The following is a 25,941-nucleotide window of genomic DNA, read 5'->3' as shown; positions in this document are numbered from 1 at the left end:
GTAATTATGTTTCCTTTGATTTTCAAGTTCCAGCTCACCGAGTGAGTCAGGCAACTTCCTGGATGCAGTTTACTGTTGTTTACTTCTCACCGATAAGTTATGGTACTAAATTGTGACAACACATCCGGTGAATATTGTAAAATTAAATCAGCTTTTCACTACAAAGGGAACAACATCAGATGTGCTTTGTGAAAAAAATATTTTCAGTAGATTTCAGTAGATTCATAGTAGCTAGAAATCTGGCAAAGATTAACTACAAAACATGTCATTATTTATTTAATAAGAAATAAGACAAAATGCAGAAGCAGTGTGTGAAAAACTAAATACATGCTTTGTGCTTCCATAGGAATTAAGAAAAAAAGTAGAAGTCAGGTGCACCTCTATATAGTTTTGACAGCTTTCTAGTCATCATCATGGGTGAAATCAGTAGTGATCTTAAGAGCTACATCACTCCATTAGCATGGTAGCTTTATATGAGAGGTAAGTGTGTTAGCCTAGCTACTAATAGATAAACACTGTAAAATTCTAGTTTTTTGTATATGTTTATGTACATGTACATGTATCCCCCCCTCGAATGTCTCCCTAATTCTGAGGTCTCAAGGTTGGCTAGTATGGCCACCGTATCTTTGGAACCTTCTGTCATTAACTTGACCATGAACTCCTATGTATACGATAGCATTATACAGCAAATGTCAGGTCATCACTCTGAAAACCAAAACATGGCCAACATTAAAACATTAATTAAGCCGAACATAAAAAATCTGAAAATATAGAAAATGATTACTTACTACAAGTTATTGCTGTTAAATGTGGTTCCATATGCTTCTAATTCATGGAGTGAACTATGTTTTTTATGTGCTGCATCTTCATTTTGGCTTCATTTTTTTTTTATAAATGATGAATGATAATAAACAATCTAATTGATTGTTTGGTTGCCTTTATCTACTATTAAGACCCGATGAGGACTAGATAAATTTTTATTATGTCCTGACATGTAAAACCTTAGAAATAAAATGCAAAACTTTAATGTGTTTGCATTAGCTTTTTGTCTTATATTTAGTGCTCTAAAACACTAATCTTAAACAGTAATAAAAAAGATATTCTACAGATAATATATTTTACTGTATACTGTTTAACACAGTTTTGCTCTTTACTTACTTACTTACTTTATCTTGAAGAGCTAGTGTTGTGTACTATAGTTGCTAAAGTGATAGAAATCTAGCATATTATGAAATTCTAATTCACATTCAAATTAACTGAATTGAAACTGATGAACATTTTTCTATGGAATAATTTTTATTCGTAACATTTAACATACTTTTACTTACAGGTATTTTGCCTAAAAATGAACTGTCACTGCACATCAACTGACAGAACAATACATCCTATTCAAAAAATAGAAACAAAAACCAACAAACAAGTAGAAGATATCCCATCAAAACATGACCTCATGCACCAATTCACAACCAAAAAAAAGAGAACAGTATGGCAGTTCAACTGGTTGTAAGTACATTGTGCAATTACAGAGACTCATCTCATTAAAACAAGTAACAAGACTATTAAAAAAAGAGCAATGAGTTTATAAACTCAGGAACAGCTCAGACCTAAAATATCTGCCTGTGCTGGTTCTTTTTCTTATGGAACATCATAGAAAAAAAACATCCATCTTTGCAGTCATTCAACATGCAACTGATCCAAAAGAGCAGAGCTCAAGACAGTTTGTGTCTTTCTTTTCCATAGGTATTAATGCATGTGTTTATTTTTTTATGCTAGGACCATATATGAGCAAAATTCTGTATCACATCTGCCCAAAGGTACATATAGCACAGCCTTCGGCTTATTTGAATTGTTGCTCATGGCTACGGAGAAGGAGGTGTCTTCAGAGAATTACAGGATCCTCCCTGGCTACTACCTGTGGTCCCCTGGTACTGCAAGAGAATAAAGCAGAAAGATTGCAATGATAGTTAGTGTAAAAGAAACAAACAAACAAAAAAAACCTCCATCTCTATTAGTCATATAAACAGATGTACGATGATATCAAATAAATCTAGAGCCAATCCTACCTTTTTATCTTGGAACAAATGTACTCACCACCTACAGAGCGATGAATTGGGCAGTGAAACAAACACTGTATGTCTGCCATTTCATTTTTTTGATTTTTGGGAGGTCAGTTTATTTATGCATTCACTAAATTTTATTAGCATAGACGTTTTTTCTATGGCACCTTTTTCTTGCCAAGTCCAAGTGAAAGGATAAAAGCTTTTATAGATAAAGTGGTTCATTTGGCATAGAAACACATGAACAGACCTGCATTTGAAACCTCACAGCATAAAAGTACAGTACTGTTTTGTGAGTAGCATGAGAATAAACTGACTCAAAATTGGGCAGGATAACTATGGTTTCTTTAGCATTCAGTGAATTTGGCAAAGATACTCATTAGGTTGACCATCATTGTAAATGAACAAACTGAAGACCGATCATTAACTAAGAGCAATAAATGTTACATCGAAAGCAAAAAATAGAATTTTTGCCAGACACCATATTTCAGAAATCTGCTTATTGGCACTTTGGTTTTCCCAAGGGATGAAACTCCCCATCTTACTCCCCTTGCTGTTACCAACTAAGGGAATGCTGCAAATCAGACATTTAAATGCTGTTTATTAACTTTTTATAACCCTTTGATCTCAGCTACAATGTCTATCTCCTGTGGAGAGGGCACAGAGTATCATTTGCATGGAGGTTGGCCAAAGATTCTCAGTTCAGGTATGTATTTGTAACCTGTAAAACACAGTTTTGTCAAAGCAGTATTACTATCTGAGAAAATATTGTCAGATAACCTCAACAACTACATCATATTCAGTTTATGAAAGGTAAACAGGTCTTACCACTGGGCTATTCAAGAAATAATGTGTATCCATAGAGAGAAGGTTCAGTGTGCAGAAAGTGATGGGTACATAAATACTTACCTTTGCTGCAGAAGAGGCAAAAGTGAAACGAAGAAGGAAAAATATAAAGCCTGGAGATATTTTTGTCAAAATTGAACCTACTTCCCCACAATGGCTCCTGCACATTTTCAAGAGGCTTGGAGACTTTCCAAGTAAAGGACTTGTATGTTGAGTGCATCCACAGATGATGACTAATGTCACTGAAAAGCCTGTGACTAAACTTAGGCTGCTATTGGAACTTGAAAATTCATAGGTCATCCCAATAATTCTGTAGATGTAGAGGAATACCTAAAATGTATAGTAAATTCTAGTCACTATTACACTGTGTAAATACACTTAACTTCCATGGGTTAAAATGGTCACGTCTGTTAATTATTATGACTTGAACAAGGGTTCAGTAGGTGTTTTGATATTGCTGGATAGAGGAGCACTGAACTTGCAGTGTGAATGTATGTATGAATATAGAGAACTATCTTGGTTTGTGAAGCTCTATGGATAAGTTCACATATAAGAAACTGAACACCCTTACCATTCACTCAATAGAAGTAGCTTAGACATTTCAAACTCACAATAGTTTCACTCCACGCTAGAATAAAGTACGGCGATTAGTGCATGAGTTTTATCGGTGGCTTTAACCTGAAGGATATCTATTTTGCCATTCACAAAACATGCTGTATTGTGTCAGTGCTTTGTCCACTATGTCTACCTTCCCTCTTCAACAGCTAAAAAAAAGATTTGGGATAAATATTAGGGATATCATAATCTCAGAGATGATGGTATAAGGCCAAGTCATACTGGTAAATTACAAAGATGACTACAAGTTCTAAACTAGCTTGTATTTGTAGAAAAATAAACGATTTTACAGAAGGCGCTACATTGCTATGGAAACTTTGGCAGCCAATTTGATCTCTGGTGGAACAGGTTATATTTTAGCCATCACACACAGATATGCAATTTCACATAAAATAGCATCACCATCTGTGGACTTTTTGGAGAGAGCCACTTTCTTTTTCACTGAAAATGATTAAATCAGATATATAATGTTTTTGAGCTTTCTAGGCTTCTTGTCAATTCTGGCAATAAAGTGATTTCCATGAAATGGCAGACATCCTCTCTTTTTTTGCTTTGTTATAGCTTACAACCATATTCCCTTTACCGCTGACCAAAAATCTTTTCACAGCCGCATTCTAACAACACACTTCAGTATCAGTGAATAGTAATGAGCTCAGTGTGCCTTAATAACTGGACAGTGATAAGCTTCCTACCCACTTGCACTTTCTTTTTCTTTCATCTGTCAACTCTAACCTCAATTAATGATAAATGCTTTTTTATCATTATGTTTATGTTATAAATATTTTATACTGCTTAAACTTCAGGAAGATGGCCCAACCGACCTGAATACCTCAAGCACCAGAAACCCAAGAAAGAGGAGGAAGCATCAATGAAGGACAGGCCCCTGAATGGTATGTACCACTGGCACATAGATGAAGTGGCTGACATCCAGAAATCCTACCAATGGCCAGACAAAGCTGCACTGAAAGACAGCACAGAGGCAGTAATCATGGCAGCACAGGAACAGTCTTTAAGCACAAGATCCATAGAGGCTGGGGTCTACCACACCAGGCAAGACCCCAGGTGCAGGCTGTGTAAAGATGCCCCTCAAACAATCCAGCACATAACAGCAGGGTGCAAGATGGAGAAGTATCAAGGGCTCAGAGAAGAGGGTGAAGGTAACAGTGGTCCCAGTGGTAATCGGAACACTAGGTGAAGTGAGTCCCAAGTAGGATCTCTGTCCAGAAGAGGGCAGTCCTAGGAACAGCTAAGATACTGCGCAGGACCCTCAAGCTCCCGGGCCTCTGGTACAGGACCCGAGCGTGAAGCATAGACCCCCCTCAGGGGAGAGAGGGGAATTTTATCTATCTATCTAGCCATCTATCCATACATACATACATACATACATACATACATACATTAGGGGTGAAACAATACATGTATCGATATTGAACCGTTCGATGCAGTGCTTTCGGTAGGCATATGTATCGAACAATACAAAAATTTTTATCTATTTTATCAACTTTTCTTCTGACGATGCTGTCTGTGTTGAGCGCTCAGTGGACTTCTCCGCCTAGGCTGCACTGTCGAGCACAGATCCACTGAGTGCAGCGCAAGCTAGCAAGGCAGAAGCTAAGCTCATTGCAACATGGCAACTGCCTCAACGCTACCTGAAATTGAACCTCCCCCACCCTCATTCAGATCTGGCGTTTGGAACTATCTTGGTCTTCATGTGAAGTATGACCCTGATGGTAAGCGCGTCATGGACAAAAGTAAAACAGTATGTCAGATGTGCCACACAATGTTCAATTGGTGGGAACTAGTGTGTTAGCGCAGTTAGCTCGTTAACGTGTTGACGCCACCCAGCCCCATGTACGGGCAACCCGTTCTCACTCCCAAAGCGTAACATTTTACGCTAGGTGACAAATCGTCACCATATTACGTTTTCGGCTACCCACCACGTTCCTAAATGACGACCTCGGAAAAAGAGGAAATATGAGAACCGTCTGGACTGAACCTACACATGTTCGCTCTTTTTCTTCAAATCACTTAGAAACACGCTATTTAACATCATTAAAGTATTTAGTATTTAGTATTTATTTATTTATTGTCATTGTCAAGAACAATGAAATTGCGTTTGGGGCTTCCATACAACCCAAAAAAAAGAAGAAAATAATAAATACCCCTTAAAACCCAAGTGTACATATTTAACCCAGTGTGACTCCAATGCAATAAGACAATCCTTAGCAATAATGTTCGTAGAAATTCAGACAAAGACCTGAGAAACATGACAAAATACAACAATGCAACCCATTCAATATTATTGTACTGTGAGATATGATATCAGATATGATAGTTATCTATTTAAGAAAGAGGGGGGGGGGCAGGAGGGGGAAGAGAATAAAGATATGATGCACCAATGCAGACCAGTTCATTGCTATTAAGAAGTTGGATATGGTTATTGTCCGTGAGAGGGGGGCAGAGAGTTCAGGAGCCTCACAGCCTGTGGATACAGGCTGTTGGCCAGTCTGGATGTTCTGGCCTGTATAGACCTGTACCTTCTCCCTGAGGGCAGCAGATGGAAAAGGTGGCGCGCAGGGTGATGTTGGTCCCGCAGGATACTGTGCACCCTCCTCAGACAGCGAGTGGGGAAGATATTACTGATCTCTGGCAGACTTGTTCCAATAATTCTGCCAGCTTCTTTCACCACCCGCTGGAGTGCTTGCTGATCGGCCTTGGTGCAGCTGGGGAACCATACTAGAAATTCATACGTCAGAACGCTGCTGATGGCACAGTTGTAGAAGTTCAACATCAGAGATCTGGGAATGTGTGCGCTCCGCAGTCTCCTCAGGTAGTAGAGGCGCTGTTGGGCCTTCCGTGCAACTGAGGTGATATGGTTGCCCCAGGACAGGTCCTCGGTCACAGTTACCCCCAAGAATTTAAAACTGCTCACCCTCTCCACCGCCTCACTGCCAATGAAGAGAGGCAGATGGTTGTTATGGCCCCTCTTCCGGAAATCTACAATGATCTCCTTGGTCTTTTTGGTGTTTAAGACCAAGTTATTGTCGTGGCACCATGACTCTAGTTGTTGCACCTCTGTCCTATAGTTTGTCTCATCATTGTTGGATATAAGTCCGAGCACTGTAGTGTCATCTGCAAACTTAACAATGAGATTGGACGCGCAGGAGGAAATACAGTCATGGGTGAAGAGAGTGTATAGCAGAGGGCTCAGAACACACCCCTGAGGGGCACCAGTGTTGACCACAAGGGTGGAAGAGGTGTTCTTACCCACTCTGACACTCTGTCTACGGTTAGTGAGGAAGTCCACAATCCAGTTGCACAGAGAGGAGTTAAGTCCCAGTTGGTGGAGTTTGGGACGGAGTTTGTATGGCCGGATGGTATTAAAAGCCGAGCTGTAGTCTACAAAGAGGAACCGTGCATAGGTGTTCCTGTGTTCCAAGTGCTTCAGTAATGTGTGCAGCACTGTGGCGATCGCATCCTCGGTTGACCGGTTCTCCCTGTATGCAAACTGGTGCGAGTCCAGGGATGGTGGAAAAGCAGCTCTGATGTGTTTAATGACCAGTCTCTCCAGGCATTTGGCGGGAATGGGGGTGAGTGCCACAGGTCTGAAATCGTTCAGACATGTGACATTTGACTGTTTTGGGATGGGAACGATGGTTGCTGCTTTGAAACAGGATGGTACCAGTGAACAGGACAACGAGGTGTTATATATAGAGGTGAAGACGTCCGCCAGGTCCGCAGCACAGTCTTTTAGCACCCGGCCCAGCACTCCATCCGGCCCAGCCGCCTTCCTGGTGTTAATGCTCCGGAACACACGCCTCAGCTCATGAGTGCTCAGGACCGGAGCAGGGTCGGTTGAGGGGAGAGGGGACAGGACAGGGTCGGTGTTCTCCCTGTCAAAACGGGCATAAAAGAGATTTAGATCCTCAGCCAGAGTAGAACTGTCGGCTGAGGGTGATGGTGTTCTTCTTTTGTAGTCCGTGATAGCCCTGATGCCCTCCCAGACCTGCCTTGGGTTTGTGTTGTTCTCAAACCTGGCCTCGATACGCCTCCTGTGCTGCTGCTTGGCAGTCTTGATGCCTCTTCTCAGGTTGGCCCTGGCAGCACTGTATGCCTCCTGGTCCCCGGATTTGAAAGCGTTGTTCCTTGTTCGAATAAGTTGTTGAACTCCGTGTGTCATCCAGGGTGGATTATTAGGGAACACACGGAATCGTTTCCAAGTTGTTACATTGTCCACACAGAAACAGATGTAGTCCAAGACAGTGGAGGTGTAACTGTCCAATGCGACACGATTGTCAGTGTCCTGCACCTTGAATACATCCCAGTCTGTGCAGTGGAAACAGTCCTGAAGCATCGGAATAGCGTCCTGCGGCCATGTTCTCACGGTATTGGTTGTAATCCCAGTGCTCTTGATCTTTTGTGTGTATATTGGGTGTAGCAGAAGGGAGAGATGGTCTGACAGACCCAGGTGGGGATAAGCCTGGGCTCTGTACGCATTCGCCATGTTGGTGTACACCTGGTCCAACGTTCTATCTCCTCTGGTAGCACACTTCACATTACGGTGGAAATTGTGAAGTACAGATTTCAGGTCCGCGTGGTTAAAATCCCCAGCCGCAATAAAGACACTGTCCGGGTGTGCTACCAGGCTGTTATTGATGCTGCTGCTCAATTGTGCTAACGCTAGCTTAGCATTAGCATCTGGTGGAATGTAAACAGCGCAGATGTAAACGGCAGAAAATTCCCGAGGGAGATAGAATGGACGGCACTTTAACACCAACAGTTCTACCTCTGTACTGCACAGTTTTTCCGTTACCGTGACGTTCGTGCACCAAAGGTTGTTAATATAGATGCACAGCCCCCCGCCAGTCTTCTTACCCGAGTCCGCAGACCTGTCGGCTCGATAGGCGGTGCGGCCTGCTAGATCGATAGCCGCATCGGGAATGGCGCTGTCCAGCCAGGTTTCAGTGAAAATCATGCACGAACAGTTATTAAAAGTCCGTCGAGTGGCGATCTGCAGTCGTATTTCATCCAGTTTGTAATGGATTGAACGGGCGTTGGAGAGGAATATGATTGGGAGTGGTGGTTTAAACGGACTAGTCTTTAGCCGTGCCCACAGGCCTCCCCGCTTGCCTCTCTTCTGCCTCCGCTCGCAACGTCTCCTCCTGCGGCTTGCTGTTGCGGGTAGCCCCGGGGGTTGCTTAACGATCTCCGGGGGGATGAGATACTCGGATGTTAGTTGAAGATCTCCACGGCTTAGTTGTAGTAGATCATCTCTGTTGTATTGAAGTAACCCCAGACTGTGTGAAATAATACACAGTACCACCAAAAGTGCAAAAGTGTAGGAGCTCCGGGCCGCTGCGTCTGTGCGCGCCGCCATCTTACAAGTGTTCATACTCTTACCTCGGTTAAGGTCAGGAATAAGGTTATGGTCAGGGCTAGGGATAAGGTTAGGTTTAGGGCTGGAATACAGGGCTGGAACGTCTACTACCGCGGGAGCGTCATTGCACTGGATTCCAGCCATAACCCGCCGCGTACCATAAGAACGCCGAAGGTCTCCTTTCGCGTTCCTCAGGAACGCCGCGGGACGTGACAAAACGTCGACATGTTACGCCTCGGGAGTGAGAACGCTCTGGTACGGGGCAATCCGCGGTAACTTGTTAACGGAGATTTGCCGCGTTATGGCGTTAATGTCATTTTAACGAGATTAAGGCTGACAGCACTAGTGGGAACACAATGAATATGACTGCATGTTTACGCCGACATTATCCTAGTGCAAAGACAAGTGGAAGCAGACAAAAACAACAAGCACACATGCTACAAACTTTACCCGAGTCATTTAGACAGCCGTTAGCACATGATTCTCTTTATGGGCACCTGATATGTTTAATATGCTGCTGAGAATACAGCCCAGAAGAAGCGTATAGTATAGCTTTTATTTTGGAAAGAGACATTTCTCTGTAAAAAACTCTCTTTTCCAAAGATGAGTGATTCCTCGATCAGATAGATTTATTTATTTTTATTATTTTGTTGTTTCAGCAACATTAAATTTAAAAACTGTACTTTTGAGTTAAAATATATATTTATAATTTTAATAAATGACAAATTAAAAAGGCATGAACATTTTTTTTCTCAAAAAAATATCGAACCGTGACACCAAAGTATCAAACCAAACTGAACCGTAAATTTTGTGTATCGTTGCACCCCTAATATGTGTGTGTGTGTGTGTGTGTGTGTGTGTGTCAACACATGCCATCTCACCTCAACGAGAGGATGCCAGTGGGCGACAGGTTTTCGGGGATATGTAAGCATTTCACTCCAGTGATCTCGACCGAGGCTGTCAGCATCATTGCCGACTCGACACACACCAATGACCTCATTATGGCCTACTCTGTAGACCCAGGAGGATAAGGGAGAAAGAAAAAATATTATAAGTCCTCCCATGCTTTCCAAAAATAATAATGTCTTACATATTGTGTGTGAAAACCACCCAAGACAATATGTTACAGAGACAAAGAGTTTGAGGAAATATTTGCAAATGTTCTTGGAATATATTTTATCCGCTTTTGCCATGCAGCAAGTATAAATTAAACATTGACCCATGCAAAAGATGTAGAAACTACTCTATAGAAACTCTCGAACCGGTCATAATCCATCACAGCAATCAAAAGGCTGATCTGCTCTATGTTTTCTGGAGGGACATCAAACACAATGGCCTCATTATAGACTGGATTCAGAGTGTTCCTCTTTGTTGATGTCTTCCTCTTCTTCAATCTGCGACCGTCACACATCAGTGAAACTTTCACATATGGATCTATAAAAAAATGACACAAACAAGAAAAATTAACTTGATTTACATTTGGGATACCAGTGGGGTGCTGCAGTTACAGTCAGTATCAGATTTTAATTACCAGATGCACCAGTGATATCCATGGCCTTGAGGTTGCGAGCCTTTATCATGGTAATGGTCAGTCTGCCCGCAGTAGGCAAGTAACAAAGTGAAAACATCAGATCCCCAAGGTCCACATTATCCTAAAAGACACAAAAATATTTACTCTAAAATGAGTTTGATTGTGTATTATTCTGGTCATTTATTTACAGTGTACAACTTTTCTACAAATAATATTTTCTGTCATATTGCTCCAATTAAAGCCTCCCATATTTCACCCGGCACAGAGGCTTCAGTTCAGCTGCTGCTCACTTATCGCTAGTGCTTAAAATAACTCCACAAAAGAAGTGTGAACCAGGAAAGCACACAAATATGTGTGGTAAAGACACCTACAGTAGAATCTCTTGCTGATCTGCTGCTATGTTGGTGAGATTGTGCTGGTATTTCAAAGCACGTGTCATCAACTCATCATCATCATCTGATCATTTACAAAGGTAAGCTCAGTAAATTCAACTGAAGTGCAAAAACAACAACAGTGAAAACTTAGGATCAACTGACTTTGCTGCTCCAGTAATTGTGATAATGACATCATATTACTCAACTGCACTGAGAAATCTAAGACTGAGATTTGCCCCATATTGTTATGAAACTCTCATACTAAAAGTAACAAAGACCAAGTAGGAATGTTTTTTGCAGCAGCAGGTCAATGAAAAAAACAACTCAAAACAACTCTTATGTATGCTAAGATGCCTTTTAAATTAAGATATTCAAAATAACTAATTTGGTATCCAAAGTATAATATATGTTAAGTGCTAGTTTTAGAAGTATCTGTGAAAAGGGAGATGCAGAAATCTATCAAGAGGGACATCCATACAATTGGCAACAATTTCTATAGCATGTCTTAGGAATGTCACACACACTTGGACACTATTGAGTTATTATTATTATTATTTTTGGTTAAGCTAGAGAAACTGATTTGGCATTTTGTGAGTGTGTATTTCTGTGTTGTTTTTTGTTTTTTTCTGAGAGAGAGAGATCACCCATGAATTGCACTTGTATATTTTGCTGCAATCATGATCAATTACTCATCAAGGCTTTTAAATGTGAAGGATGAATTAACTCAAAAAACCCTCCAGAAAATGCATCCCACATCCCAGAACTATCTGTTTTACATGCTTCATGGTCTAATAATTGTGATACAGGTGGGAAACAGATTAGCACTGTGTTTTACGTGCTCCGCAAAACTTCTTAGGCATCAAATAGCATGTAACATCTGCAGGTTGAATGTCATGCTCAGCGTTTCTGATAATCAGGCTGGTATGCCACAAGTATATTCTGTATTTAAAAGCTCAAACCATCAAATGTATTATACAGCTTTTGTTCATACTGAGACTGTCATTCTTAAATCCAGTAAAAATAACACATGTTCTTCATTAATCTACAATCTGCTTCTATTGCAGAGCTAAACAAGCTAAAATCTGGCAATGACACATCAATATGGCCTGTCCCACTGGAAATCAAGACTTAATGATAATTCTTTATTTTCTATCAAATAAGCTCTGTGCACTGGTTACAGAATATCATGTCTATGTACTGGTGTCCAAAGATAATTAGCTCATTTATGAGGATATATGTGTGGGGCATCTGTGTCAATCTCTGAGAACAAGCATTTGTACAAGTGTAAGAGTCTGTGCGTACTCTGTGGGTTTTTTTTCCTTTTTTTCTGTTTGTGTGCATTAGCTGAGTGCTGTGAAACTGACAAAAACTGAACAGTGTGAAAATGTGAGAATTCCAGATTCTGTTAATCACTGGTTCCCATCAACCAGACGTCACACACCATTCTGTTCCAACCAGGCAACATTGATTAGCAATCAGTTAAACAGGGCAAAGGTGCACTGATCCAGTAAACATCCATATGTTGATGGATCAAAACAATCCCAATACTTTTTGTGAGCATTTTCCCCCGAAGGCTCTATCTGGCATGCTCGTGTATCGTCATGCTGTTTTCTCGGCATCTCCTCCCCCCTCTTCATTTCTCACTTTTATGTTTTCCAGTATCTTCTGCCTCAAAAGCTGTTATTTTACTGTCTGTGAATATCTCAGCCATTCTGAGCACTCTATAGAACCCATTAGCACTACATTCAGAATGCGTATAATATGCATTCACATCTAATTACTTTTTCTGAGTAAGCTACTTCTTTTTTGTTTTACTTTAAACAATTTGTTTGCGTACTAAAAGTTGGACACAGCTGATGACTTCGTCACAGCTGGGTTAAAACAGGTGTGTCCGTGTCTGTTTAGGCATTTGTGCGTGTGATGAAGAAAGACCGAGACATGTTGAGGGAAAAAAAGGCAGGCAGAGATAGATAAAGAGAGAGAGACAGAGTAAAGACAGAAAGAAGAGACAGATTCTGTCAGTATTTTTAGAGGCCATGAGTAGGAAGCCGTTAATGGTCTTTGGCACACTGTATGTGAGACTTTATGCACTAAAACCTTAGCTGCTATCAGTAGCCTGCAAATTAGACAGGCGTGGACTATGCCACAAATTTGAGCTCTGCGTTGTCATAATTTAAACTGACACAGCAATAAAAAGCACAAAATAACACCACATATCTAAATTTCGATGAGGTGAAACAGACGAGATCAAAAGGCAAAAGAAAACTGATTACTGTGCCTTTACCATAGACAATAAAATGCATGGATAAATGTGGCAGCTTTGATGAGAAGAATATAAAAGCATGCTAGCCATACAGAAAAGTGAACATTATAAAATACATTTAATCACTTTTTTGAAATAATACCAGAGATTATAAGTATATATGCAGTAATACTCACTTAATTACATATTGCTGTTGTGAATAAACAATAAATATGTGTGATAATGCAATCTTAAGTTGCATGTAATGAAGTTCTAACAAAGAATGAGCATTAAAAACAAACAAATAAAAACAACCACAACAAGTGCGTGGTGTTAGATTTAATATTTAATTGATTCTCTCCCATCTGTATTACTGTTCTTAATCTGAATGAAAGTATAATTGTGAAATGAAAATCTAAATTCAGTGATGGAGCTGCTTATACTAGAGATGAAAGCATAACAATTTGTTTTCCATTACTAATGGCCAGTGCATCAGGCACACAAACTCTGCTAACTAATGTGCTCTCCTTATTAAAAATGATATGGCTGCAGTGCAGACATTAGCAAAAGACGTAGCGATGTAGCAGACAAGCCTGGACGCCAACAGAGGCAGATGATGATTCGCTTATTAGATAAACAAGAGACAGACATATGCACAACATAGACATACAGCTGCTCAGTCAAATACTCCCATGCTTTTTTTTGTCTGCTGTTGAACTGGCTGCATGTTTTGCTCAAAAGTCAATTCTTAAGATGAGAAGAATTGACTGAGATGAGATGAGTCTGTAAAACAGTTCATTCTTAAAGGTCGGCAGTGGTCAAAATATTGTTTTAACGAAAAGCGCAGTACATTCGGTTATAGCAACACTGTGCTTTCTGAAAGATTTCAGAAAGCTGCAGCACTGCTAAAGTAAGCCCAGTTGCAAAGACACTCCACATCTTATTAAAATCTTTTTGCTGAGAAGGTTAACTATGTTCCACAGTAAACATTTATTACAGTTTCCAGACTGACTCACCACAGCTGTTCGTGTTGGACTGTCTTATTGCTTATTAAGCAATGTTGCAATGTTTTAACTAAGATTTATGCCCTTACACAAGTAAAATCATAACTAACATAGTGACTGGGAATTGATCTCATCTAAATTCAACCAATAGTTTTCCTTTACACAGCTGTGCTTTATTGATCTTGTTTTATTGAGTTCTGTTGCCTAAACTGTTTCCTGCAATCAACTGCAAACAGAATATAGGGATCAGTTGCATGTTACAGCTGTTCAAGCTCAATAAATGAAATGCCTGTAAATAAAACAGGCCAACATATAAATACCAGTGCTGTATTGTGGTGTCTGAGATCTTTCACCTCTAAAGGAGATGAGCAGGAACAGTGAAAAACATTATAAAGATCTTAAATAGCTAATAATGTAAGAAAGAAAGAAAGAAAAATGGTGCGTATGTCTTGTTCCCAAACCAGTTTTCTCAGTTTTTTTTTAAAATATTTTTTTCTCCTGTTCTCCGTTTCTTTCTCTCTCACACACATTTGGTCTTATAAGGACGTACATACACTGACAGACACTCTGTGCAACTGTATGCTCACTTTATAGGTCTAACAGAAACTGGTCCTAACAAAATGAGATTTACTAGCACGCAGTCAGTAAGGTAACATGGCAAGAGGCCTGTAATCCTGTTGACCTTAAAAAGTCTCAAAGGATTTAATTTACTCATGGTAAACAGGTCGTTCCAGCAGAGCAAACTGAATTTAGATAGGTGGGAGCAGATGCAGTAAAAGTAATTGCTAATAAAATGCCTCAGTCCTTCACTTGTGTCATCTATTTGTAATATGTGCAGCATCAAGGATTGTTAAAGAAAAAGGAAGGTATAGTATTAAACACTATTCTAAATGCATATTTTTTAAATTAGTATTCCTTCCAAAAACCATATTTAATGAAAAATCTATTGCTAACCATTCTCCGGGCATGTAAAGGCAATTTTAAAAAGCATATAATATCAACACTGATGCCATAGATGTCTTGTGTAGTAAAATTTTGCGCTCGGGGTCACTACATCTGTTATTAAACAGATGCTTTTTTAAAGTCTTTTCATCTCGACAGCAGAGAGAGACAGCAAAGTAAAAGAAAACATCAGTTTTCAAACACAGGCCTGATCACCTTAACTAATTTTTGTCCTGTTTTTTCAGACCTGACAAGTGATAAAAGGAAAAAAATTCAGTACTTTGTACTGCCAGTGGGAGACAGAGGGACAAATTTCGAACTCTCCACACAGCTGTCACACACAGCCTTTGTGGGGGAAAAGTTAAATATAACCTGGCAGCTCTAAGTAAATATGACATAGTTTTGAGTGAACGTTCAAACTCACCGAGGAGACATACTGGATGTCTCGACAGAGTTTTGTCTCCCTGGGGAAATCTGCCAGATCCAGGAAGTTGTCCACCACCACTTGACCAATAATGTCATGCCGTGAAAAGCGGTCGAAGTCATAGACACTGAAGTGTAGCTTTCGTGTAGGAAGCTCAGAGTATGCCACAGGAAACAGGAAGACCTCATCAAACACAGGGTTGAGTGTCTTGCGGTGCACCTTTGTCTGGTGCTTGGTCTTTCGATCGGGCAACAGGTAGATCTTAACATAAGGGTCAGAGGTACCGGAGAAGTCCTTGGCCGGGAGGTCCTCTGCTTTGTGGATCTTAACTATTAACTGTTCTAGATCACAGTCATATTTGAGGATAAAATGGAGGCGCCCACAACCTCCGTCTCTTCGACTTCCTTCGTCCCCCTCAAGGGAGCGCTGTTTGTAGAGCTCGGGTTTGAGGCGGCCCAGGCCCAGGCCCATTCCGGTGAGGGAGTCCTGCCTTTGGAACTGGGCCACGTTGAAGTCTGGGTTAGAGAGGTTCATGTGTCTACGAATGGACCCTTGACTGTGCACAGAGGAAATCAACAGAAAACAAAATCATACAACATTAACACAATGAAAAGAAGGAATGTTAAAACATCAGCTGCATATTTTTTGAAGCAACCTGCATAATGAATTGTTCTGCATATCATAATTTATATCTAGTGCCAATGCTGCTTTTCACTTCAAGAACATAGTGTACACATAGTGTGCTGTATTATACATTTTATAGTCTAGCAGACAGAAATTGTTGTTTTGGTTTCATTATTGCCTTATAATGTGTCTGTTTTTTATACTCACATCTGCACATGACATTTAGTCATGTTTCAGACACCTACACTTAACAAAATCCACATTTCAACCAAGCCTCTGAACTACCTAACCCTAATCATAAATAAGGTGTAAGTTGTTTTCCTTTACCAAAATCCTTAAATGTATTATAGTTGATGCACAAATAGAAAGTAAAAATGTGAAACATGTTGGCAGGAGTCATAACTAAAGTCAAGTCCAAGTCATTTTGTCTTTCATCTCTCTTGTTCTATTGGGAAAAGTAGCAGAAACAATTAGTAGTTTGAATGTTAGCGTTTTTAACAGAGATCATAATTGTTAGGGGATTTTTAGAAAATAAGGCCAGCATATCTTATGGGAGCACATAAATCAACAAATACCTCATACTGACCCTATTTCAGACATTGAGCATCCAGAAGGTGGGGGTTCAGTGGTCTGTCTCTGCATTCGGGGGTTAGTGTGAACTCCATTTTCCCTGCTTTTACTCTGGGCATCCAGTGGTATATCTGGAGATGTGTGGCTGATCTTCATAGCTGCCTCTGGTGTGGCCATGACCACAGGTGGTGGTGATACAGGAGTCACCGGAGCCTCCACTGAAACAACAGATGCCACGGGAGTAGGCTCTCTGGCCATGGAACAATGTGATGATTCACGGCGGTTGTGCATCGGGGGGTCCACAGCTGTGTAAACTGGCTGCCTGGGTGCAGACTGTGATGGCAGAGGGCTCATAGTCGGGTTGAGGTGCCCATGGGCTTCCTTGGTGGTGGGGGAAAGCCCACGCTCCCTCCATGGTATCCAGCAGAGCTTCCATGAAACAAAGAGGGAGACCCCAAAGAGGGCCAAGCCACAGGCAGTCACTACCAATGACAGCAGACTCACAGATATGTCTGGAAAGAGAGAACAAGATCTGACAGTGAATAAGTCTTCTCTTTGCTTTGTTGCACTCTGATTTTTGATATCACCATCATATATAACCATTTCATGATTAAGTTACTCAGTAAATGTTTTAAAAATACTGCATGATGGACATGTCAGGTACACAGCTATAGGTCCTGTTGGATTTATTTTTTTCTTTTCTAACAGATTCTCATAAAGAATGCTCAATAAAATCAAAATTATGTACAGTAGTAGTAGCAGTATTTAACTATCCAATGGAGGCTCATATCTGCACTCTAAGGGTAGTGTGCCCCCCATGTTTCGATTTCATTTCCTTTGCTGATAATTATGGTGAAAAAATGAAACTTTAAAAATGATTTTTCCACAAAAGAGGTGCAAATACAACAAAACCAAATATAGAAATGCAGCATTACAACCACAGATGACCACAGTTCTTGGTTTGTTGTTGTTTTCAGAAAATAAGTTAAAATATTTTTGTTTTAACATGACAATTCAGAAATTCTTTTCAAGCATGCACATGGCATTTGACTTTTGCTTTGTGGTTTTTCTTGTGTGTATTTGCAAAGCAGCTATTGTCATACAGATGAAGATTACTTTTTTGAACTTGCTTGGATTTGTCTGTTTGCAGATGTTTATTTGAGTCTGGTGAGCTCTCCTGGCTTCCATAGGAATAACCAATGAAGAACTTTGAAAAGAAATGGTAAATGGCCTGCATTTGTATAGCGCTTTACTCAGTCCCCAAGGACCCCAAAGCGCTTTACACTACATTCAGTCATTCACCCATTTACAATGGCAAGCTACATTGTAGCCACAGCTGCCCTGGGGCGCACTGACAGAGGCGAGGCTGCCGGGCCCTCTGACCACCACCAGTTGGCAAACATGGGGTTAGTATCTTGCCCAAGGATATTTGGCCTGGGATCAAACCACCGACCTTCTTATTAGTGGCTGACCTGCTCTGCCACCTGAGCTACAGCCACAAGAAAGCAGAACTAACTCTCTTCCATGAGTATAATTTATAATGTGAAACTGTCAGTGAGGTACATTAATTGCAAGAATTTAAAATGTTCCCAGTAGTTTGATAAAGTGCTAAACCCAAGGCGCTTCATGCTGCCTGTGTGGTTAATGCATATTATCATGTAAATAAATGAGAGGGTATAAAAAACAGCTTGCAAGAAAAACATTTACAGGCTGTTATATGTGGTCTGTGGTTAAAAAAAACAATTTGACAAATGGGGAGGGAAGGCGTGAAAGTCGCAATTTATACAAAACAGAAAAAAAAAAACATTCTGAAAACAGATGAGTTTATAAGAGAAATACTATCGAATCCCAAAATTCAAGGACAAGATCACTCATGAAGCTGCTCTACACTGGTACATGTAGGAGTTTAAAGGGCTCCTAACAGCTACTCTAGCTCTCCTGTTAAATCTGTGGATCCACAAAACACGTATAAACAAACTGAAGATGTCACTCTAAAGATAACAGCTTTGCAAAATTAAAGTTACTACTCGGTTGCTGTTCACACATGTGCATCATAAACTGTGTGATTATATATAAGCAGTACTTGTGGGCAACACCAGGAGTAATGGCCGTGGGAGTATAAAAAGTTTTACCAGCATATCAATCCAGGTCTTCATCTATCAAGTTCATAGTTTCAAAGCATGACACTGAATAATTCTTCAGTGCATTGCATTTGTTTACACCAGCCCAGGGTGTGCAAGTCACCATGGAAAGGGAGATGAGGTGTGAAGCAACAGAGTCATCAAGGGCATCTGAATCATCTCTGCTCTCAAGAAGCAAAAGCACTAAAAAAAAAAAAAAGAAACTGCTGCAATGACTCTGAAATAATTACATGAACTTTGCAACTTTATTGCAAGTAAAAGGAATTTTCATCCAAACAGTGATAATATACTAAGTTACATTACTATTACCTGTCTTTTCTTAAATGATCTTTACTTTTCTGTTTTCACTGTTCTACTTTCCCTCTTTCCAGAAGCTGCAAATGTCCCCGAGCCTCTTTCTGGCTGTTACAGTAAAGGGAGGTTCTTTCTCTCCACCTTCACCAAGTGCTTGCTTGTTTCCTTCTCTCTAATATTGTTAAGGTCTTCTACCCCATACAATATAAAGCACCATAAGACAACTGTTGTTATAAGCAAATAAAATTAACTGAAGTCTTGTTTTGGATCATAAGGACCCCATGGAGTATTAACCATTTGCCTCAAATTGAGGTAAGGGTATGTATGTATTCACATATATTAGATGTATTAACCCCAGAAATTTGTTAATTCTACTGATATTTAAAAACATGTAATAATGTTGTGCCTTTTTAAAAAGTGCTGTTAATGTCAATCAAGACCATGGAAGATATGAAAAAAGGTTACATTTAACCATGTTTTACAGCTGGAGTCTCTGAGATACCAAACTGAAGAAATGTGGCTCTGTAGGGAACTTTAAATGTCACAAGTTCAAACACAGCATGTGTAATTTTCATAAAAATTAATTGAGGCTTTAATTAAAGTTTAAAGTTGTTAAAACAGGCTTGAGATGGTTTGCATCCTAATTGGTGTTACAGATATGCACACAATTTTGCTTTGAAAATCCCATGTCATGTTTTTGAGTTACTGTTTGATATCTGAATTTGAACAGTGTGTTTTTATGCACCGTTATTTGATGATGTAATGTCACTGAAGCAGACCAGAACAATCTTATAAACTCCTTATGTCGGCTAATGTCTTAGTAGTAGATATTAAGTTGGGATGGGTCTGTCATGAAGGAAGCGGTGACGAGGATCCAGATGCTGGACTGGCTGAGAATTAGACACAAATTTTAAAAAAAGACAAACAAAAAAACCCAAATTAAAACAACCAATGAAAACTATCAAAGTAAAACAGGAAACAATCCAGAACACCTACTCAACACGGACACAAGAAAACAGTGAGGAAACAAAAATGATAATCAGCTCCAGACAGAAACTAAAAAGGCAATAATATCTCATAACTGAAATAAATCACAAGTATATTAAACCCAAAGTAGGAACCAAAAACACAAACATTTAAAAACAGCAGCAGTGAAAGCAGAAAAGAAACCAGCATTATTTAATATTTAACAAGAATCCAAACCTTCAAAACTAACCAATCCCAGGGGCAATGACAAGGTCAAAATAAAATAAGGATGGAGTACGCATCTGGGATTGTATAGATTTTAAAGCTGTTATGCATGTGTAATTATGGAAATATCAAAGGCTTACACTTTCTATATGCTGAATTCCCTCATTCCCTAAGCTCTTATCCATCCTTGAGCTTCTGTGAGGCAAAAAATGATTAAGTGGTAATTACTTTAATTGTTCATCATCAAGATAACAGAAGAAATAAATGCTGTTCATAACGTGGCCAAATGCACTGAATAAGTACTGAAAAAATACTACACATACTGACATGGTGCTTTACCACTGCATTGTTAACAACCGTCTCCAGTGCATCATTAATGGTCATCAGTCTTTTTTTCCCTTTTACTCTTATATTTTGTATTATCAGGGCTACCGAGACTCATCATTCAGTTATTTCTTCATCTCTTGTATGTGACGATTTTGACCAGCTATGCACCCCTGTCACCATAGTTTCAAAAATCACATTAAATAAGAATTCGAAAATCTTGATCACAATCATTCAGGTTATGCATGTCTTACAAGACATATAGTTTTGAAGTCCCTTTTTTCCCTATTAGTTGCAGAAAACCTGCTATTAATGCTGCATCTCATACTATTATCGACTAATTTAAGTGTCTGCTTTCACAACCATCTCATGGCCTGTGATTATAAGAATTACATAAGAATTGGCAAAGCATTATATCATATGTTAAAAATGGAAGTGGCCACTTATATAAGTATATCATGTCCTTATACACATGACCTTATAAAATATGTGCTGTATGTTTGATTTAACCAATAGAGATAATGGGTAATTAGATGCAGTTTTCGTATTTTTATTCCATATGGTTTTCTACACTGCCACGCTTCACTGAGCTCCCAGCACCGCAGTCACCTGTCTTGCACCCCTTTCCAAATGCCATCCTCTCATTGGCCAGGACTAAGGATTCTTCTGGTTTCCCTTAACTAAAGATGACTCTGGTTTCCAGCAACCATCCTGTCTAGCACCTTAGCCGACAGCCAGAACCATCTGAACTCTTCTGCAACGTCAGTCTCCATTGCTCAGTCCATCTGCCTGACCTCTTCTGTTCTGGCCCACCAGCAGAGGTCTCTTGTTTCTACCCTTTAAGTCCCCAGGGTGTCCACCTGAGCTTTCCTGCTCTGCCACTGTCTGCTGCTTCCTCTAAGCTTTGATACCAGCTAAACTGACTCCCAAATCCCTCTTCTAACCAGTTCCCCATCATCTCTCTTTAACACATGATTTCTATTAATTTAATGTAACGGTCTTTCATCTTTGAGGTAATTTTGCTTATTGAAAAGCCCAAGCTCTTGCACAGTGTTTTGAATAGAACCAGTCTGCTGTATCCACCTGACTGTATCTATTTTTGGCTATGCGAGGGCAGCGATACAGATTATTCCCAGTTTATGTGCTGACTATGCAACAGGCTATTATTTGCCCATAGTATTATAGCAGACATATCCTTTGTCCCTTCATGTATGCGAAGACAAATCTGGCTTGTGAAGACTGGAATAAAATTTTCAAAAGAAAAAAACTCAAAAGTGTAATATTGGTGTAATCTGTATTAAGTACATTAGTCATAACAATGAGTGAAGTTTTTAGAAAAAGCAATGATTGTTTTCCTGATTAACCTATTACTGTTAAGCAGAGCATGTTATTTTATTAGCCTATAAAAGCTCCAGGAAATCAAGTGATTGGTATGTTGATACATTTAACAAAAGGGTAATAATCATGATGTGTATCACATCAAGGAGACTTTCTCCTCATGAATACCCGAACAGATAATCTGCTTAGACACAAGCAACAAATGTACAACTAATGCACAATTTATAATTTATTTATCATTAATGGCTCTACAATAAGTTTAAATTTCATTGCAACACAAGGCATTTGATTAGATGTAGCATTTGCTGTTACACAGTTGGACTGAATGCATTATTTTATTTTGGATGAAAGTAGCTTATATTAGAAATGTTAAAGCTGTACACTAATCCGAATTGTAGCTGACAGATATCATGTTACGTTTAGTTGAAGCAAACTATTTCCTGAACTCATCACATTCAATCCTCTCATTTTGTTTCTTTTTAGTTGCACGCTATAGCAACAGAACACCGTACCTGTCAAGATCCACTTTGTTTCTTCTTTTGTTTTTAATGAGTGAGATTAATAATCATGAACTTTAGAATTTTTGCATATAAACTTCTGCTCCCACTTACAGAGCTGGGCACAGATTTAGAGCTGATTTCAGTCTGTCTTGAGTGTTTGGTCTGACTGATACTACAAAGAAGAGCTGCTTTTAAAAATATGAGAGGACTCGTGATGAGCTGAATCACACCTGACACATCTAATGTAAAGATCACACTTGTAATTAAGAGTCTGAGGCTGACTTTTTGTCATGGTAAGAGTATTAGATAAAAGTTAATGAGACTACACATCAATTGCATGACTGTTTTAGTCCAAACAGCCAAAAGTGTACTTATTTGGCAATAAAGGTTTTTGCACTTTTCACTATATGCTGTTGGTAAGGTAACCCATCCTCCAAATCCCACAGTCCTGCAATTAGGACTGGCTCTGTGTGTGGGAGCTGTCATAAGACCTTGCACAGGAACACAGACCAACTGTCCTTTCTGCACTGTGAAATTCTGTGAATACCAGAGTATGTGTGATTTGAGAGAATAATGTGGAGAAATTGAGGGACTTGCCATCTGAGGATGCTGAGCCCACAGTCGGTTTGGCAGGCCGCCCAAATGCTGCCTGGTGGAGAAGAAGCTATAGACATCTGGAGGGATTTAAAGACTACATTGGAACAAAGAGGGTGGACCAATTTTAGTGCACAGGACCTTCAAAGGTGCAAAAGTGTAGGAGGCAAGCAAGTGCTGAAAAGGCAATATATGTAATGTCTACTTCTGGGATGTTATTTTCCCTAAGAATACCTCTCTGTAAGTAAAAACTATTGGAAATGTAATATGTTACACATGTACAGTAGGTGGTTCCAACTTGTTGTCCCCAATGTTGTAAAGGATGATGCATTCGATTGCATTTGCATTTCTGCAAATATGTTTTTGTTTTTTAGTTTTTTTTACTTGCTTATTGACAGATGAAAAGACTAAATCCACTCGTATACATATCTGTTAAATATAAAGCTTCCCTCATAAACTCTGAAACCTGACTCTGTTCCAAGGTAACTTAATCCTCCTACCGTATCTCTAAAGCTGATTAATTGCCACAGTCTGTTAAATAATCATGCTAGTTTTAAAGTGTAAAAATTAGAAGCTGTGATATGTGCTCTGAACAGTGGAAGACACATTTTTCTGTTCCTGCTAAAGCTAAGCTAATTGGCATTTGGCTTCAGCAAGACAGGCATTGATTGATTGACCACAGTCATTGGGATTGATATTAAACTTCTCAACATACTCTCTGTAAGAGTGTCAAGAAAGGTATCTTTCCAAGTGGGTGACTAATCCATTAAAAGACATGTTACACATCTTTATTTTTCTTTCATGTTCCAGTTTTTATTTCATTGATCCTTGATATTTTATGATCTTTTGAGAAAATAGTTGTAAATATGTTTACGTAATTGATTTAAATCAAATCTGAAGTCAAAATGATGTTTTATGTTTAGCATATTTGTAAAAAAAAACAAAAAGATATATATATATATGACCGGTACACCCACAGCTTCAACTCTAGCTGAAAGAGTAGCTGTCCTCTGCCTTGTACTTATTTCCTTTGTTATTCTCTTATGGCTTTCTTCCATCACGCTGAGTGATATATGCCAGCTGGAACAGAAATTAAACCCGTAAGCCCTCTTGATAGCTAGCCCCACGGGCTACCCACATAATTTCACTTTTGAAAGTGTCAGTGTAAAAGACAAGAGAAGATCGGCCTATATGATGAATGAGGAAGCAAGAAGAGAGCTGGGACTTTGGGGGATAGTTGAAGTAAAGTGGAAAGGAACAGAAGGGAGAGCTTGGGGGTTGGAGGAGACTGACAATTCACAAAGTCCTGTCACGTGATGAATAATCATTGATGCAAACTATGGAAGCAGAATGAATGCAGTGGAAATGTGCAGGAATTACGCTTTCTCGCGCCTCCAAATAACGCTTTCTCGCTCGCTCCTTCTCTCCTCCGCACACATGCACACTGACACTAATTTATGCATGCCATTTAGGCGAATGTGTTTACCCTAAGTGTTGATAATTATGAAGCGAGAGTGGCTAATTCTAAATCTAATTATAAAAAGCAAATGCTTTTAGGTAAGAATTAAAAAAAAAAGAGGCAAAGTTTCAAAGTAGTATGACTCAATGTTTGTGACATGTCAGTAAATACACGATGCAGGGCAACTCATCCAGTGAAACATATCTGATGAGTGTTCACAGACTAGCCTACACGATGTCACGCCAACCTCGTGTGATAGAAATGGGGAAAAAAAATGGAAGAAAAAATGGACTTCCTCGAAAAATGCATAGTTTAACCGGATCGGTGAGCTAACTAATGTGAAAAAATAATGTACAAGTCTAATTTTTCTTTGATATTATAGACTAATCTTCGTCGTGAAGTAGTCGAGCCAAGCTTGGACCACCTATAGTGTGCTTTATGCGTGCGATGTTCAGTGAAAGAAGTCATATGCGACTTCACTTACATTGAATTTAGTGCAACCATTGAATCAAGCTTGCAAATGATGCCTCACCTGAATCCGTGTAGCGTGGTCTGGCGAGATCTCGGAAATAGTAGATAAAATCCCGACAGTTTTCATTCTGCACTTCCCCCTTAGAACAAAGATCTGACAAGAGTTCGAGCGCCTTTTGACAAATCTCGTCATCTCTGTCTCCAGGCATTTCCCACCAGCATCCTTATAAAGGGAAGGTTTCTTAGGCACCACCACACCACTCCTCCCGCCTGACAGTCACCTATTCCACGCTACTCAGCACACAGCTTCAAGAGTCAGCCACTCTCGGCACGCCTTCCCACACGATGGAATCGACAAAGACACCGTGTATTAGGAAGAACGAGAAAAACACTAGTCCAAGTGCAGAAAGCAGAAAAATCCTATCAGACATGTGACGTAAAAAGAGTTTTTGTACAGCATTTAGTCAAACGGTCCACTCTGGTCCTCACTCTGCTCGTTGAAAGCCACCGGTTGAATCCACGCACCGCCTCTGCGGCGCCGTGCGCTGTCCAACGTGCTGAAAATGTGTGCACGGAGTGTCTTTGCACAAGGCGGTCCTGTTGGCCGTAATCCGTTATCTTTAAGGTTTCGAACAGTATCGATCGCCGGGAAAGTTGAGCAGCACTTCACTACAGTGAGAAATAGCTGGATTCGCCAGCACTAATACCGATAGCATGCCTCTATTCTTTGCTCCGATGAGGCTGGTGTGGTTTTACGTGCCCGCACATGGCCAATCAGAGAATGACATGGGTTTTTTTTGCTTTTTTCCCCTCCACTTTGTGAAATCACTTTACCCTTTTACATTTTAAATGTTTTAAAAAGCCTACAAGTTTGGTAAATCAACTCAAGAAACGCACCATTCACTTGGAGTTCCTGCTGCAGGTAATTTAAAATACCTTTTCCCCCTGGTGCCATCTTATCTTTGTCAAGATAACTGCTACAATGACATCTACGATTTGTTTTGTCAAAGACTGGACGTAGAA

The 25,941-nt window shown here is 39.8% G+C and overlaps 1 protein-coding gene across 2 annotated transcripts; it reads right to left on the bottom strand.

Annotated features, from left to right (window-relative positions):
• Window positions 1–1,305: 1,305 nt before the first annotated feature.
• syt9a (synaptotagmin IXa) lies at window positions 1,306–25,941 on the bottom strand. 2 transcript variants are annotated; one of them, XM_082541858.1, is made up of 7 exons: window positions 25,816–25,941; window positions 16,623–17,118; window positions 15,413–15,968; window positions 10,427–10,547; window positions 10,158–10,329; window positions 9,777–9,906; window positions 1,306–1,928 (listed from the first exon to the last, which is right to left on the bottom strand). In XM_082541858.1, the coding sequence occupies exons 1-7, from the start codon at window positions 25,871–25,873 to the stop codon at window positions 1,860–1,862; spliced, it is 1,602 nt and encodes a 533-aa protein (XP_082397984.1). In that variant the 5' UTR covers window positions 25,874–25,941; the 3' UTR covers window positions 1,306–1,859. The 2 variants fall into 2 exon arrangements, with proteins under 2 accessions (XP_082397984.1, XP_082397983.1); XM_082541857.1 differs by lacking the exon at window positions 25,816–25,941 and adding an exon at window positions 24,980–25,620.

The sequence above is a fragment of the Aulonocara stuartgranti genome, assembly GCF_965226115.1.
Source record: "Aulonocara stuartgranti genome assembly, chromosome: 1".
NCBI classification, from domain to species: Eukaryota; Metazoa; Chordata; class Actinopteri; order Cichliformes; family Cichlidae; genus Aulonocara; species Aulonocara stuartgranti.
The sequence above is the reverse complement of the archived record's forward strand: the minus strand, read 5'-3'. Positions and strand labels throughout refer to the sequence as shown.

Coding starts and splice junctions, on each gene's coding strand:
- syt9a (XM_082541857.1), bottom strand. CDS start 25,127: ATGCCTGGAGACAGAGATGACGAGATTTGTCAAAAGGCGCTCGAACTC. Junction 10,330..10,426: donor GGATATCACTGGTGCATCTG/GTAATTAAAATC, acceptor ATTTTTTTATAG/ATCCATATGTGAAAGTTTCA. Junction 1,929..9,776: donor ACTGGCATCCTCTCGTTGAG/GTGAGATGGCAT, acceptor ATTCTCTTGCAG/TACCAGGGGACCACAGGTAG.